Source organism: Terrapene carolina, unplaced genomic scaffold, assembly GCF_002925995.2.
Source record: "Terrapene carolina triunguis isolate 2854851 unplaced genomic scaffold, T_m_triunguis-2.0 Scaffold42, whole genome shotgun sequence".
Classification (NCBI taxonomy): Eukaryota; Metazoa; Chordata; order Testudines; family Emydidae; genus Terrapene; species Terrapene triunguis.
In genome coordinates this window covers 3755685-3773212 of record NW_020664393.1, presented here as the reverse complement: position 1 = coordinate 3773212, position 17528 = coordinate 3755685, and the positions used below count along the sequence as shown (strand labels likewise).

The window sequence follows — 17528 nt, the reverse complement described above, 5'->3', positions numbered from 1 at the left end:
CTTTCCTAAGCAAGCATCTCCATAGCCAAGTACTGTTTAGGATCAGAGACTTCCAATGAAACAATTTTACAATATTTTGCTTCTAACAGCTTCCTGTCTCTGCAATACTTGTAAATAATGTACTCTTCATTGCTGATTTTATGATAAACCTTGAAAAAAAGATGACAATGAGGACTTGCGAACAGCCGCTTTTCTTTCTTGAGTTTTGAGCTGATTTTTCTCCCAGCTAGCTAAAATATTAAAACCAAAGGCTCTGCTTGTTACCCTGTGATAGGTAGATTGACCCATGAGAATAGCAACTGTATGAAACAATATTACTGTTTTGACCCAGTGGAAGAAAGACAAGTCTGCTAATTAGCTGGTTTCCCTCATTCAGCACATGCATGCTATTGAATGAAGCGATGACGTGGACTGCAAATGTGTTAAGTTTAAAAAATGCATATAGATTTACCATAGCTCATATTTTATTCAATTTTAATATGGTTTCCATTATTAACTTCTAAAACAAAATGATTTCCAGTTTAGAAAACAATGCACTGACCACATAATTCCTTTTTCATTTTATACAGTTATACAAATATTCTAAATACACATTTTGTCAAGATGATGGCAAATAAGATTTAACTGTACAGTACATGAGGAAAGAAAATATTTTAAGCATATTTAGAAGCAATAGAAATGTCTATACAAAAGAAGCAAAAATGGAATAAAATTTCTTATATTTAAAGTATTGCAACAGTCCCACAGGTTTGTAACAAAAATGTCTTTGCACAGTTCCTCACAATGCCCCATTAATAGCTAAAGCAAGACAGCAATTTATAGAAAATAATGTTTAAAAATGCTACACAATACTACTGTTTGCACAGTTTGATCAAAATAACAAATCTACTTGGAATCAAGCAAAACTTAGGAGGAAATATACCAACAAACTTTAAAATTATCTGTATAAAATTCATTGCACATTATTTTACTCAGTTGTTTGAAAAGTAAAAAAGTGTATTTACAAAATATTTCGCAGACAAAATTATAAAGTGAATGAATAATATATCTATAAGTAACACGTCTTGATACTGACAGTTCAAGAACACACACTAATGGTTTCATTGTTTCAAGAGGTTTTCAGTGCTCCTTCCACAGCAAACCACTGGGAAGTAAACTTGACTTCTACTTTGAAATGGATTTACAAGATGTTACACATAGCTATTTCAACATCTGCATTATAAAACAGTATGTTAAAAAGGTGAAAGAATGAAGGAATTTATACATCTTAAAAAGTGAATAGATCAGTAAGTGTATTTCTCATTTAGTTAAGATAATTGTTCCATTATTCTTCAGATAGTAAACCAACAGCTAAAATGGAAATCTTGGACTAGATGAACATTGAAAAAGCACCATGCACAACAGTTTTAGTGTAGTAAACACTGAAAAAAAATAGCACCTGGAATCTTGTAACACAGATCATTTAAAACTGGTCGAGTAGTTGTCGGAGATATGGTGCCTTTGATAACTCTCGGGTCACTCTGGATAGCTTGAAAAGTACTGGACAGTTCAGAGAAACACACTGGATCTGTCGATCAAAGCAACCTGTACAGTTCTTGCATATCTAGATATATTAAAAAAAGAAAACAGCTTTTTTTAAATTACATTTCATAATAAAGGACTATTATAAATCAAGCATAAATAAGACTCATGAATCTTTTCCTTTTAAGTGAATTTAGTTCCAATTACCAGCCTAAAGTCCAATCAACAGAACAGGTAAAGCTCTGTCAGTGGAAGATGCCCCACAACATTGTTCAATTTTGAGCAGAGGGATCAAGTGACAGTTGCAGTCCCAATGCTACCATACTGTCTCTTCTGAAACTGTCCAAATGTCAATTGTGACAGTGGTGTCTGGGATGTGGACATCATCCAGTGTGAACTGGACTGAGACCAACAACTAGTTACACAGCTCATTTTCAGTCTCATTTCCCAAATTTTACTACCATCTGGTGGTAAATGGGAGAAATCAGTCAAATACATTACAAATTACTTTCAAAATATTAGGATATGATTATTGTATTTATGATTAAAAATTGCTCTTTAACAGTGGGGACTTAAACAATATTGGAAATCAAAGGTATTTCAAGCCATGATCATATGTAAACAAGTATCTACCCTTTTTAATGTTTTGCTGCGTGAATTACTTATGTAATCTGAGATATTTGGTTGAACAAAGCTGTAGCAATAGGGGCAAACTGCCATGGTACAGCCATGCGATCTCTAATGCTCCAATTGCAAATCTTAACACACTCACCACTCTGTTCCTTTTAGTTCTAACCCCTTTTCCTCTTCTGCCCTTCTGAAGATCTCCTAAACCTGTTTCCAATTACACTTCAGTTTCCTTTTATGTTTGATCCTTACTGCATTCACATCTGACTCTGCATAGTTTAAACAACTTTAAAAATCAAAGGGAAGCAACTTCCTCCATTCCTAAAAATCTGTTCAACTCCGTGTCTCCAGTATCATCAAGCCCAAGCAGTAAAAAATATCGTGACTTAGCACCCCCACACCCATGAAATTCTAAAAAATAATAAATGTGGGTTCTTTTTATTTGTCTTCTGGTTTTTGAGCCTCTAGAATTAATGTTTAAAGCTTTTATCTATAACCTCAAGAGCTAAAAACTTAAAATTTTGTTTTAAAAAAAGCTGAGATTCTCACATAATCAAAGGACTCCAGGAGGTGGGGCTTAAGCAAAACACCAAATATTGCAAGACTCACAATAAAATCTCAAAAGTTGGTAAAACTGGGTCTACTACAATTCAACAGTGATAGCAGCAGGTGAGACAAAGTGACGAGCCCCTATGTTACTTGGCTCTGAATTCTCCCAGAAGTCAATTAAGTGCTTCTACACAGAACATACAGAGGACTAGATTTTTCAATCAATCCTATTGGAACTGAGAACCAGCAACCCACTGAGGCAAGTGTGCATTAGTGCTCAAGTTCTGAGGAAGGGAAGGTAAAACTACTACAGAAACAGCTGTAAATTAGCTGACTCAGGACATTCTTAATGTGATTTTCAAATACAGCATTCATGTGAATCCTTAAAGACCATGACATGAACTTAAGTTAGATCCTGTTTGTTCTAGACCTTCAACTGTATTAAATAGTTTTTAAGATGGTCCACACTAGTTCTTTATAAACACAATTTAATTGAACTGTGGGCAAGGGACCGAACTGTTTAAAAAGTATTAAAGCCAGTTTCTAAATTCAGTTTAAGTATAGTTTGGATCCAGGCAAATGGTTTTTAAACTGAGTTTTATAAATTAGGCTAAGGTAGTTAAGATTCAGTGGAGCTCAGTTGTGCTGCTAGCTTTGCTATGTGTTTGTACCCTAGTGCTCAACTTTCAGCGCCTACAGACCTTTATGGTTAAAGTAAAAGGAATGCTCTCAAATAGGTACAAAATACCGTCAAGGACCTTCCCTTCAAGGGAACCCAGGTTGTTTAGTGATGCCATAGAACAGTCCCATCATTCTCTTAAAGACTCCCACCAGACATAATAATTGTCTTTCCCTACCCGGATGATTGGCTCCTGAAAGGTCACTCATTTCTCAAGGTAGAGACAGCAACCAGCACAGTCCTATCTCTGTTCCTTCCACTCATTCGGCCTCCACCTTGTTGACTAATGTATGCTGGCTAGCATATAAATGTATATCATATTAATGATACGTATATGCACACCATATATCTAAGTATGCATTAGGCACTAATAACATTAAGCACAAATACTATAACAGTGATGTAGCCTAAACTAGCTTATACCATAATCCTGTTCACTTATGCTAAGTATCCTATAACTCCTTGCATTAGCTGAAGTAAACTTTGGCTTAAGTAAATAGGAAAACTGTCAGCATGAGCACGTAGAACAGGGGTGGCCAAACTTCTGACCCACTGAGCTGCATACGACAATCTTCAGAAGTTCGAGAGCTGGGGCGTGCCTGTCGGGGCTCAGGGTTTCAGCCCCACTCCTGCTGAAGCCCCAAACCCCAGCAGGTGTGCACCACTGAGCTGAAGCCCTGAGCCCCTCCTCCCTGCTAGGCAGAAGTCCCTACCCAGAGGTCCCAAGCTCTCCCCCACCTCCCACTCCCAGTCTGGTAGGTGGAGAATGGGGGGAGGGGGTTCCATGAGCTGCACTCTGTAAAAGATCTGCATGCGGCTCATGAGCCAGGGTTTGGCTCCCCCTGACATATAATTATTTCCTCATAGCAACAGAAAGGGAGTTACCGTCACAAACCTATTTATCCTGGTATAGGCCTAGGTGGTATCTTCACTCCCCTTAGTACCTGGAATGCATGTGCTCAGAACAAAAGAAAAAGGGGTACACCAAGGTACCAGAAACAAACAAGGTAAAAAGCTGATTAATTGAATCCAGTTCCAAGTGACGTATCTAGTACCTTTTACTAGTAAACAAAGTAAGCGTTAGGGATGTAACTTTGAAGAGCACACCTTCTGCGTATGGTGAACCTAACACTGCTGCATAGGACTTCTCTTTGGAGACTGGTATCATATAGAACCTTTTTCCTGTACCATATTAATAAACCTGACTGACATCAGTTATTTGGTTTCTTGAGTATATTTCATAACAAAGTGTGGCCAAACAATTCAGTATACAATTTATCAACAGCCTCAACACGGGAAAGTCTACCTTCACATCCACTCAACAATTAGACTTCACTGGGGCCATTCTGGACTTCTCCACTGCAAGAGTATACTTGCTCAAGGACATACTCTGGATGGGAGCCTCCCAGGGAATGCCGGAGGACTGTAGCCAAGAAGCTTAGTACATGACTACTGCTGTAGCCATGGAATGTGCAGGTACATTGGTGACATCAAGCTAAGCCTGGAGAGATGCCTTGGCAATTGTCTGGCCTTCTGTTAGGAGGGCTTGAAATTGTTCCCTTTGATCCTGTGGCGGGTTTTCAATAAAAGATAAAAACTTTGAATAGTTTGTAAAATCATATTTTGCCATCAGAGCTCATTAACTGGCTACCCTGAACTGCAGAGACGCTGAAGAGTAGTTCTTGTGCTCCAGAAGGTCCAGTCTTTTTACCTCTCTGTCAGAAGGCATTGAGTGGAGTCAATGTTGCTTGTTCCAGTCATTAAGGGCCTCAACAACCAGGAAGTTTGAGTGTAGTGTGGGAGAAAAAAAACCTCCAAGCCTTTAGGTGAGATGTAGTATTTTTTGTCAACCCACTTACAGCTATGCACTATAGTAGCTGAAATTTGCTATATTGTACTTACTGGGGACAACAGAGCATTTAATTTTTGCCCTGAGGGTATGTCTGAAGAATGTCTAACAGGGAATGGTGGGGTTCTTGTATCTCCTCCAATTAAATTTGTAAGGTCTTTGCTATATGTTTCATAAGGTCTTGAAAGGCACTGACATCACCGGTGTAAGACAGTGGGGGAGGCATGACAGTCTCATCTGGTAAGGCAGATTTGTGGGAAGAGAAGGTTACTTACTGTAGCTGGAGGTTCTTTGAGATGTGTGGTCCTTATCTAGATTCCAAACGTGGGTGTGCATGCGTGCCATGCACTGTAACTGTTCATAATAGTGTCCGTCGACCTGCGTGTATGTTTTGCGTCAGCCACTAGGCATATCAGAGGCTTTAAGAGGCCGTGCAGATCGACGCTGCTCCAGTTCCCTCTGACCAGGCAGCAGCAGAGCCTGGAGCAGAGGGGATGGAGAGCAGGACTGGAATCCAGATAGGGACCACACATCTCGAAGAACCTCCAGTTACAGTAAGCAACCGTCTCTTCTTTGAGTGATGGTCCCTATGTGGATTCCAAACGTGGGAGAATAGTGAGCAGTACTAAGTGTGGAGGAGGGGGGGGGCACAAAGGCTCTCCAGAAGTAACAGTCTGAAGGACAGCTTGGCCAACAGCTGCATCTGTGGCAGGAGCAAGGGCATAATGGTCGGTAAAGGTAGGGATGGAGGACCAAGTGGTCACCCGGCAAATGTCCTGCCAGGGGATGTATGCAAGGAAAGCCGACATGGCGGCATGAGCCTGCATGGAGTGGGCTGTGACCCCTGGTGGGGGAGGGGATACCAGAGAGCACGTAACAGTCTGCAATGCAGTGGGAGAGACGTTGCATGGAAAGAGCATGGTCATGACAGTGGTTGGTGATGGCGATGAAGAGAAGAGTGGAGGTGCAGAAGGTATGGATGCGCTGGAGGTTAAAGGCTAGCGCCCAATGTACATCGAGGGAGTGCAGCGTGCATTCCCTGGTGGAGGCGTGTGGTTTAGGATAGATGATAGGTAAATGTAGGCACTGGTTGAGGTGGAATGAGGAGACCAATTTGGGATGAAGGCATAGGGAGACAGTGAAGGGCGGGTCTGCCATCATGGCTGCCAGTTCGCTGACGCGTCATGCAGAGGTGATGGCAACCAAGAAGATCATCTTCATAGAAGTGAGCAAGGGAGCAGGTCAACAGAGATTCAAAGGGTGGCTTAGTGATGGTGGAGAGAAAAAGATTGAGGTTCCAGGCAGGGGCAGGTTTCCACACCGAGGGAAAAGCTTTGAGGAGACCGCGGAGGAAGTGGGTGGTAGATGGATGCGTGAAAATGGAGAACCCATCTACAGGTGGAAGGAAGGCACTGAGTGCCACCAGGTGGACGTGAATGGAGGAGTGAGCAAGGCCTGAGCGACAGAGCTGGAGAAGGTAATCCAGGAGAACCGGAATGGAGACAGAGTCCGGGGAAAGGTTGTCGCAGTATGCCCAGGGACTAAAGCAGCGCTACTTGGTGTGGTAGCAAGTATGGGTAGATTGGACATCTACTGTGCATGCGGACGTCACGTACGGGGGCAGAACATGCAGCATCTATGCATGAGCCTCATCCGAATAGCATGCTGTGAATTGGAGAGGACTGGGGTTGGGGTGTTCGAGGCGGCCGTGGGCTTGTGTAAGGAGATCAGGGAGCAGGAGAAGGTGAATCAGGGAATGAGTGGAGGGATGAAGGAGGTCTGGAAACTAATACTGGCGGGGCCAAGCAGGGGCCACAAGAAGAACCATCACCTGATCCCGGCAAATTTTGTGCAGGACCTAGGGGAGCAGGGGAATGGGCAGGAAAGTGAAATGGAGCTTGTTGGTACAGGGAATGAGAAGGGCATCTCCCTGTGAGCTGGACCGAGGGCTCCCCCAGAGTAGAAGAGGGGAAGTTTGTGATTGGTCACTGTGGTGAAGAGCTCCCTTTGAGGCGTGCCCGACTAGCAAAAGATGGAGGGGAGCATGGGGTTGTGGAGTTCCCACTCATGATTCGCATGGAAGGAGTGACTGAGCTGGTCCGCAAGGGAGTTGCTCACACTGGGAAGATGTACAGCATGGAGAGAGATGTCATGCCGGAGGCACCAGTTCCAAAGGAGGATGGCCTCCATGCAGAAGGACTGGCTCCGCCCTGCTTGTTGACATAGATGACAGCCACCATGTTGTTGGATAACACTTAAGACATGGCAGTCATGGAGAAGTGTCAGAAAGGCCCAGCAAGCAAAGTGGATGGCACGTGATCTTGCCCCAACTGTGGGTGAACAGGGCCAGATAACCGCCAAAAGTAATCGGTAGTGGAATCTGAAGAACGGAGTAGGGTTCATGGTTCTTGTGGAAAGAGTCAAAAACTTTGTCTGGGGGTTCATTGTAGAAGGGAAGACGTGGCTGAGATAGAGGCAGTGGAATGTTGTGGATGTTGCAAGCGAGGACGGAGGCGAGAGGGGTCAGGTTGGCGCTGTGGATAGGGCTGATAGGAGGTGTGGGGATGGAGCTGGAAAGACGACGAGTGCTACCTGCAAGTAGGGACAGGGTTATAGAGGCCCAGCAATTGAAGGGTGACCCGAGAATCCTTAAGGGAATGGAGGTATTCATCAGTTTTATCACTGAAGAACTTTGGTTGTCAAAAAGGAGGTCCTCAAGTGTAGTTTGGACCTCCTTCGGGAAACCGCTGGACTGCAGCCAGGAGTCATGGTGGAGGACTAGTCCGGAAGCCAGTGAGCAGAAGCATCGACCACGGCCTGAAGCAGGGCCGGCTCCAGCATTTCTGCCGCCCCAAGCAAAAAAAAAGCCGCGATCGCGATTGGCGGCGGCAATTGAAAAAAAAAAGCCGCCATTGGCGGCGGCAGTTCAGCAGCAGGTCCTTCGCTCCTAGAGGGAGTGCGGGACCTGCCGCCCCCGAATTGCCGCAGGTGCTGCCCCAAGCACCTGCTTGTTAAGCTGGTGCCTGGAGCCGGCCCTGGCCTGAAGGGCCACCTTGGCGACTAATTTTCCCTCCTCCGTGAGGCATTGGAAATCCTGATGCTTATCAGGGGCCAGGAAGGCTTGGAAGTCTGCAATCTTAGTATAGGAAAGAAAATCGTATTTTGCAAGAATGGCCTGGTAACTGGCAATGCGGAACTGGAGGCCCGCAGAGGAACTTCTTAGCTGTCTGGTCTGGGGGCGCGGTGTGTGGAACGAAGAGGTTGCTGGAGGGCATGTTCCATGGCCACCTGAACCACCAAGGAATTTGGAGGAAGGTGGGACAAGAAGAAGTCCATACCCTTGGCTGGCACAAAGTGTCTACACTCAGTCTGTTTTGGACTGGGGGGGTGCAGGAGGCTGGAGTGTGCCAAACTGCTTGTGCCAGGTGGAGGATGGCACCGTGTATTGGCAAGGCCATGCAGGAGGGTCCAGGGGGCTGCAGAATGACCAAGAACTGATCGTGGGGGTCCTGTACATCTTCCACAGGGAGGTTGAGGGCAGCGGCTATGTGGCAGACAAGGTCCTGGTACTGGGCATGGTCGTCCAGAGGGGAAAGGGAAGGTGGGATGTACGCATCATCAGGTGATGAAGAAGTGCCAGCAGGGACCAAGGGAATAAACGGTGCCAGTGGTACGGAGGGTGCTGGGAGAGCTGAAGCGTCACGGGGATCCTCACAGACAGAGGGTGGATCGACGGGAGGTGAAGACTGGTGGTGGTGTGGGCGTGAAGAGAGTCTTCGGCTGCAGTACGGGTCCCAGTGTACCAGTATGGCCAAGTGTAGGGGTTGCCAGGCATTGGCAGTCCCAGCAGGTAGGCAAGCCATGGATTGGCCACTGGGCCATAGTGAGACAGATAGGGTTGGCAGCGGGAATCTGGGCTGTAGGAGCAGGCTGGTGAGAAGGCTGGGTCCTGTTTGGAGGACCAGTCAGACTTTGAAAATGGATCTGGTAGGGGTGGGACTGCCAGTGCCAGCAGAGCCATCAGTGTGGGGTGGAACAATGGAGGGTGGTCCACAAGCAGGAGAGGTTCCACGGCCGGAGATGGAGGACTGAGAACCTGTGGTGCAGAGAGCTGAGGGGAGCCAGCGAAAGGCAGCAGTAGTTCGATTGTTGGTGTTGGGGGGAAAAGTGTCCCGGAGTACGCGGGACCAGGTGGTCCCAGTGGTGTGGACGGCACTGGAGGTGACAATGGCTGGGCGGAAACCGTGGACGGTGCTGTTGCAGCTCGATGTTTGGATTTATGCTCTGAACAAGGCTTCTTCAGAGCAGAAGCCTCAGAGTCAATGCGCGACTTCTCACCCAACTTGGTGCAGCTCGGGAAAGGCCAGGAGAATCACCCACCATTGGTGCCAGTCTGCTTTCCAATGGATCTGCCAGTGCCAGATCCGAAGGGGTACGTGGCCACATCGCTTCTTCCATGAGGAACTTAGGGAGACAAAGCTCCCGAGCCTGGGACAGAAAAGATCGGCAGATGGAGCAGCGAGCGGTAATATGGGCTTTGCCCAAGCAGTAAAGGCAGCATTGGTGTTCGTCGCTTACAAAGAAGGAGTGAGGGCATGAAACAGTACTTAAAACCAGCTTGCCTGGGCATAGTTCCTGGCTGGGGGAGAGAGTCCCACAAGGGAACAAGTCCAAAGGGTAACAACTATCTAAAAAACGGACAACTAACTACAACTATGAAAAAGAACTATGTACAAGGCAAAAAGGCGAAAAACACGGTACTTCTAGCAAGATAGGAGCACCGAGGAACAGGGGTTCCGACTCTGGCCATGTGGCAGTAAGAAGGAACTGGAGCAGCCTTGACCCATGCAGCCTCTTAAAGCTTCGGACACACCACGTGGCTGACGGACGATACATAGGTGGGACAATGGACACTACTATGAACAGTTCCGGCTCTGGTGCATAGCACGCATGTGCACCCACGTTTGGAATCCACATGGGACCATCACTCGAAGAAGGAGGTGTTTCTTCTTCCTCAGTTGGCTCTTGCTCCTCTGTAAGGTCCTCTGTGGAGCAGGACCCAAAGGCAGCGGTTGTTGCTCCTCACATGCCCTCTTATGAGATGGGATCCTGTAGAACTGTTTGCCATAAAAGACCCATGGGTTTCAATAAGCCCAATGATGGGCATAAGTGAAGGGGACAGGGTCCCAAGGTCCTTGCCATGGTTGCCAGGTGTCTTTTCTGCTGGGATTTTCCTCTTCAAGATGTCCTTCAAGGAAGGGAGGCTGGAAGGTGGAGGAATCTTGTACAAACACCTTGGAAACCTCCCATATCTACTGGAGGAGCAAGTGGTGCTGGTACCGTGGTCAAGTCGGCACCAGGGCCCAAAAGGCATCTTGTAATTGCATCAGTACCAGAGGTCGGTAGTTGGATGGCTGGTAGGCTGAAGGATATTGCATTGGTACTGGTTAGAAATGTCTCTCTGTACCCTCAAAGAGTTTGTGTGGGGCTAATGACAGTGTTGGTATTGGAGGACAAGTCACCTCTGAAGATGGTAGGCTCAGAGGGTAAGCAAGCTCTAGGAAGTGAGCTGGTACCAGCAGAGTGTGTCCCTCAGTACCCCTCAGTAACGGTGATTCAGGGTCCCTCAAGGTCCTCATGGAACAGAGCCTGGACAGTACTGGTGACCCTGGGTAGGGACCTTCAAAAGGCAGTATGTCAGGTAGTACTGGAGATGGTACTGAAGTGTGATCGGTGTGCTCTTTATGTTTGGCTACAGAAGACAGTACCAACGACAATTTCGGGTTGGCTCTGGAGTCCTTGTGTATTGACGGGACTAGGTCTGGGGTCTGTGCCACTCTATATCATTTACCTAATGTCTTCTCAGTATGTGGTGGGTGTGATAAATGAAGCGGGGGGGCTAGCTCCCTTTTATGGACACTGACAGTGAGTGTGACAGAATGTACTCATGTGTTCACGCTAATGTTCCCTCAATTTTTTTCCATCCATGTGCGGAATTAATTTTGTTATGTGCACCGAGGTATGTGCGGATGTGCACCACCAGTAGAAACAAAAAACCCCAGATATTATATTTTTAAAAACTTAAATAGGGATAATTACTCCAGCCAGGACAAGTTAGGCATTTTAGAACTCACTACTCAAAGAATTAAATTTAAATGTAAGAGAAATAAAAATTATGAAATGCATAGACCAGTCAAAATACTAAAATAACACACTTTGAAAGAATAAAATTACAGAGAATATATGTGCATTGCAGGAAGTACCAAGAAGTAACAACAATAATACAAGTATGTGTTGGAAGGTGAGTGTGACACACAGAATATGTGTGTGTGTTTGACACAGTATGTGTGTGACACAGTGTTTGTGTGTGCGTACATGACTGTGTGTGACACAGAGACAGTGTGTGACACTGTGTGTGTGTGTGTGTGTGTGTGTGTGTATGACACAGACACTGTGTGTGTGTGAGAGACAGACACACAGACAGTGTGTGTGCTGGCTGCTGGGAAAGTTTCTGAGAGATGCCCTGCGTGGTCTCTTTAAGACACTCACTGAAAGCTCTCCTGCTCTGCAGAGATGGGATACATGGGCAGGGGGGGAAGGAGGGAGAGAGAGAGTACGTGTGAGAGACTGTGTGAGCTGGCTGCTGGGAAAATCTCAGAAACAGAGCACTGTCTCTTTAAGAAAGGCACGCAGCCACTCACCCTTCCCCGCAGCAGCTCCAAGTCCTGAGCCAGGCTGTCCCCCCGTCTCTCCCCTGCTCTGCGGAAATCAGGTACAGGGGCGGGGGACGGGATTAGAACACCCTGACATCAGCACCCTCCTCCCCACTACCCCCCACACAGCCAGCAGGGTGGTCCCGGGAGCCACTGCAGGATGGTGCAACGTGGGGGGAGGGGCACCTGAACACATGCTGCTGGCTGTGCGCGCTCTCCTAATCAGCTGGGCGGCAACTTACAGGGCACACGGGTCCACACCCCACACACTATTGTGATAATCTGTGTACAAAGTATGCTTTGTGAGGTATCATTTGAACACTCATAATTTGCTGGTCATTATTGTCCTAATAAAATATGTGTGGCAACATTGTATATGAAGTTATAAGATTCCACTGAATTGTGTTATTAACACATGTTCCAAACTGAGGTTGACAAAGAGGTCTGTCTCAAAGAAAGGAGGCTGGAAGGTGGAGAAATCTTGTACAAATACCTTGGAAACCTCCCATATCTACTGGAGGAGCAAGTGGTGCTGGTACCGTGGTCTCTGTGTGTGCTCTGCTTAATTTGAATGTAAGCTGTAAACAGAGTCATCAAGTAAGAAGGGAAACAAAGGACGTTTAAACAGGTAAGGAAAAAGCAGCAGGGAACATCCTTCCATATAGACCCTGTCTCCTGAATCTCAGATGAAAGTATTTTTCAAGAGGAGGACTGACACTATAAAAAGGAGGTACAAAGACACCCCCCTCTTTCTCCATGCCCATCATGTTCACAGCCCCCAAAGGAAGCATTTGTTGAACTTTGGGAGAAGGGGTCCTGACCTAAGAAGTCTGGTCAGTCAGACTGCTGAAAGCATATGGTGAGAAACTTTACTTGAATCTGATAGTTTGTTAAGTTAGGCACCAGTAGCATTTTACCTTTATTTTCTTGTAACCATTTCTGACTTTTATGTCTCATTACTTGTAGTAATTAAAATCTCTCATAAACTTGTTTGATCTAATCCAATGTGTTTAAATTGAAGTGTCTGGGAAAGTCCATTTGGGGTGGTAAGCAGTGTGCATATTATTTCTATTAAATTAACAAAAGATTTTATATAAAGTTGCATTGGCCAGAAGGGGTGGACATACATTTCTGGGGAAAAAGCTAAGACTGGGAGTGTGTTGGGGTCACCTGGCTGTATAACGAAGGCTGGTAATAGCTAAGATGTGGCTGGCTGGCTGCAGCCGACATACAGACCTAGCAGGGAGTGACTTGCATGCTGGAGGCAGTTTGTGAGCAGTCCTGGCTGGAGAGAGGGCAGGAGTGACACAACTACTCTTTAGTAGGACTGCATCCTGGTATGTCACACCATGGTCTTCTTAGCCAGTGCTGTGGTCTCCATATCAGTGGGGATGGGAGCCTCAGCGGTACCTTTATGAGGATGCATTTCTCTTCTTTCATCCCATTCTGGAGAAAGAGGTCGTTTCTTCTTTGAGGGCCTCAATCGGGGTAGTCAATAGGCAGACCGCGGGCCAAATCTGGACCGCCAGATGCTTTTGAGCAGGCTCTGAAATCGTTTTATTTATCATTATTCTTATTTTTTTATTATTATTATTTTCTCTGGAGTCTGGTCTTTGACCAAGAAATCTGGACTTTGACCAAAAAAATAACTGTCTAACCCCTGGCCTAGATGATTCTGGAAGTCCCCCAATGTCTTTGCTTACTGTCACAGCGGAAACAGTTGTTGGGGCTCTCTGAGCAGCCGGATCCAAAGGACAGGGAGGTAAATTGGATCCTGCAGCAATCAGAGATCACGGCATCCACAGGAGTTTAGTCTGTCCTGCCTCAATTTCTTAGATCTGCTTTTAAAACCTGAGCAGATCTTACATTTGGAGGGGATGAGAGTCTCTCCCAGGAAGCGGAGGCAGCTTGAATGACTGTCACTGTGGGGGAAAGACTTATGGCAGATCTGGCAGGGTTTGAAGCCCAGGGTGTTATACATTACCTGTTCCTGAGGCTGTGGATCAAGGCCCAAGAAAATAAAAGGGCCCAGAGCAGGCAAAGGAAAAAAGGGAACTGCCCCCCTCCCCCAAACACAAACTGTGTTAAGTAACACAAAAAAACCCCAACCAAAAACAAAAAAACAAAAAAAAACCCCAAAACAAACAAAACACCCCCCTCCCCCCCCAACAAATAAGCAAGATAGGTAGCAAGCTGCACCGCTAGCTGTTGGACACCGTGATGCTCCATCTCAAGCTGCAGGTGGTGGGTCTGCCCCTCCCTATATACTCTGTTACCAGGGCATAAAGTGTCTAGGGCACAGGCATGGACCCATGGACACTGCTGTTGAAAATCTCCAATTAAGAGTGCCTGAGTGTGTGCACATCCAGGCCTGGAGCACCCATGGAGACACTACTAGACGAAGTGGGATTTACATTGCTTTCTGAAAGCTCTTGAGATTTGTGATCATTCTGGGAATGAGCTGCACATTCCTGGGCTAGTCTCTGAGGAAGCTCTGCCTCCTGCCCACAAACCTAATTAGATTAGAAGTCCCATTGTTCCAGTCAAGTAATGATCACACAGGGTGAAATGGCCCAGAGGGAGTTTGAGTGAATCCCACAGTGAGCTTTGATGATGACAGAATCTTGACTTTGAACAAGCTTTCCTTGGGAACTCAGGGAAGACAATGTAGCACTGGGGTGATGCGTTCTTGGCAGCATGTGCTGTTGGGTATGCAGGTTGCTGAATGCTAAACCAATCAGAGCTTAAACAGTCAGCAATTATATTGCTCTCTGATCCCAACCCTAGGGGATGCTAACAGTCGGACTCCCTCTTCACCCATTCTGTGCCCTTTGATCTATGGCAAAGATCCTGACGACACAGGGCAGCAACAGTAGAGTTGATTTTGTAACGGACACTGCTGCTGCTGACAAGCCAGGCTGCTGCTGCCACCACACATGTATTTCATTATCCCTATTTGAAACAGAAACATAGCTGTTCTATTATAAAACCATAACTCGTTAACAAACAGCTCAGGGACTCCAAACCATTCTCAAATATATAATTCCCCCATTACAACTCTGTGCACTGCTCCTAAATCCCAGTGCCAGAACATATCAATAAATATTTAAATTACATTCTGTATTTCTTTGATAAGTTAGACAGACTGGAACTACCTGCTTTACTGACTGTACCTACAAACTGAATGTTTAGTTTCATCCAAGAACCTTTACCTTGATATTTAAATCAAGCAACAGTCTCATTGGGATATAGGAGCTTTTTGTGACACCTTCCCATTATTTCTAAATAGGAAGATGATGATTAATGCCCCCCACAGATTTACTTAGCCCCTTCCCATATCCCTGTTAGCCTCAGGTATGTATTGTTTTTCTGACACACAAACACTTCTTGTTGCTATTTGAAGTAAAACTGGAAATTAATCAGTTATTTTGGTACAAAATGCCTGTGTTTTCGATGGGTCTCCATAACTTTTGCCATTTTCACCACCAAAAAAATTCTAACATTCATGATCTTTTGCTAAGAAGAATGGAGATGAAAAACAAACATCTTCTTGTTCTAAGCATTTTTTTCAGTGTTGTGCAATGCCAGGTGACTATAGTGCCAGATACTATATAAAAATATTAGCCAAAGATACAAATATAGGAAGATAGCACCCGGTATGATACAGCTGGACTGTGCTTTCTGTTTCAATTTAGTTTCAGAACTACTGAATATTTTAATATTAAAGGGCACCCACTAAAATGTTGCCCTGTGATGATCTTTACCCTCAGGGAAAAAGTTCAGCCACTTTTTAAGTTAATTCTGCGTCTCTGTATTGTGGGCAGCTGACTAAATGGTCAATGACAAAATACTGTGTCTGCTTTATTCCTACCTTGACCAGTTGTTCCTGCTTACGCTCCAACTCTCGGATTTCTTGGCTGAGAATCACTGCCACATGCTGTGGCTGGCTTCTGCATTTACTACAGATCCCATGCTGTGTCAGTTCATCACACACAGGACAGTGTAAGGTAGTGAAATACTGGGAGATTGTGCCTTTTCGGCCTTCCAGCTCGGTGCGGGCAGTGGAGGCAGCTCTCTGGATCTATAAAAAAATTTGAGAGAGGAGGAACTCTTAAGTCGGCTGCTATATTTATGCCTGAGTCATTCATCAGATTTTTAAGGTGTATAAATTTAACAGGATCTGCAGAGCTTGGGCTCATGTGTTAGTTATTATCAAGAACTAAGTCTCTTCATCTGAAGTATATGACTTATGTCTAAGTGCTTCAATATGTGGTAAGCTACATATACAGAGACCACCCACACACTCTGAGCTGTTTCACAGCCAAGCTCAGCATGAGGCAACAGCAGAAAGAATCAGTAACAGAATTACATGCTAGACATATTCCTAGACAGGAGGAACTCATCTTGCCAACCTACAGTCACAAATCGGTTTAGCTGGTATCTTGAAAAGGTTTTTCTTAGGTGCTGGTCTAACTCATTTCTGAGTAAGCCCCATGGTTGCAGTTTCAATTGTTCTCATTTCACATATTAGAGACAGGGAAATTTTAGGCCCCAAATGTAACACACTGAACAGAAGTTAACAGTTTTTTTCCTCTTCGGAGTTCCACCTCTCTTCCACCAAGTTTAGTTTCCAAGTACTAATGCAATTCCCTGTCTCACACTTTTCATGTCCATTCACTGGTGATTTTAGCCCAAACACCTAGGGATACATTAAGAAGAAAAAAGGCTCTAGGATCCACCAAAATGTCAGGTTTACTCTTAAATATTAGGGTTGCTGTCCAATTCCTGGCAGAGTCTTCCACCTAGCCCTCTTCCCCATGCCCTGGACAGACTTTTCCTCCTACTCTAGCCCTCACCTGACAGACAGACTTTTATTGAGCTTGGCCCTCGCCTCCTCCCCTCACTGCATACACATACCTCTCCCCTCTCAGGGTACTTCACCCAGCTCCACAGCCTTGAAGAAAGTAAGCACTCTGCATACCAGGCTCATCAGCACTGCCTCTGCCTCCTCTCATCTAAATGCTGCCACAAAACTTTTCTTGAGCTTTTAATCCATCACTATGGAGATAGGGAGCTCTTGAGAGCTGTGTTGTCCAGTATTCAATAGGATGGGATACGGGGAGGTAGCGTGTACAGGTGATTCTTGTAGTGAGTGTACCAAAAAGCCAGAAGGGAACATTGTCTACCACATGGTAGGAAAGACTAGAACATATTGAAAAAACAAGGGGAATTCTGAGGTTTCTGGTCATGGCAGGGTCTGATCTCTGGGCAGGGCCGGCTCCAGGCACCAGCTGAGCAAGCTGGTGCTTGGGGCGGCAGATTGTTGGAGGCGGCATTCTGCCCAATCCTAGGGCGGCACGGCCGCTTTTTGTTGTTGTTGTTGTTCTTGTTCCGCTCCGGCCTCCCTGTAGGGGGTGGGCGCGGAGAACCAGAACCTGCAGGGCAGTCCTCTTCCTTCCCTCCCCGCCGACCGGAGCGGAGCCCTCGCGGCAGGCGGCGGGAGGGGCCGCGTGGCAGCGCCCCTGCTGTAGCCCTGGCCGCCCCCTTCTCTCTCTCTCCCGCCCGCTCCCTCCCTCTTCCCCCCCCCCCC

At 45.9% G+C, this 17528-nt stretch overlaps 1 protein-coding gene across 1 annotated transcript in view; it reads right to left on the bottom strand.

Moving 5' to 3' along the window:
- Positions 1–299: 299 nt before the first annotated feature.
- REV3L (REV3 like, DNA directed polymerase zeta catalytic subunit) overlaps positions 300–17528 on the bottom strand; it is a 91933-nt gene continuing 74704 nt past the window's right edge. The window contains exons 27-28 of the mRNA XM_029912159.1: positions 15810–16019; positions 300–1603 (exon numbers count right to left, since the gene is read on the bottom strand). Coding sequence (XP_029768019.1) covers positions 1463–1603; positions 15810–16019 — 351 coding nt within the window. The 3' untranslated portion in view covers positions 300–1462. The remainder of the gene's footprint in view (positions 1604–15809; positions 16020–17528) is intronic.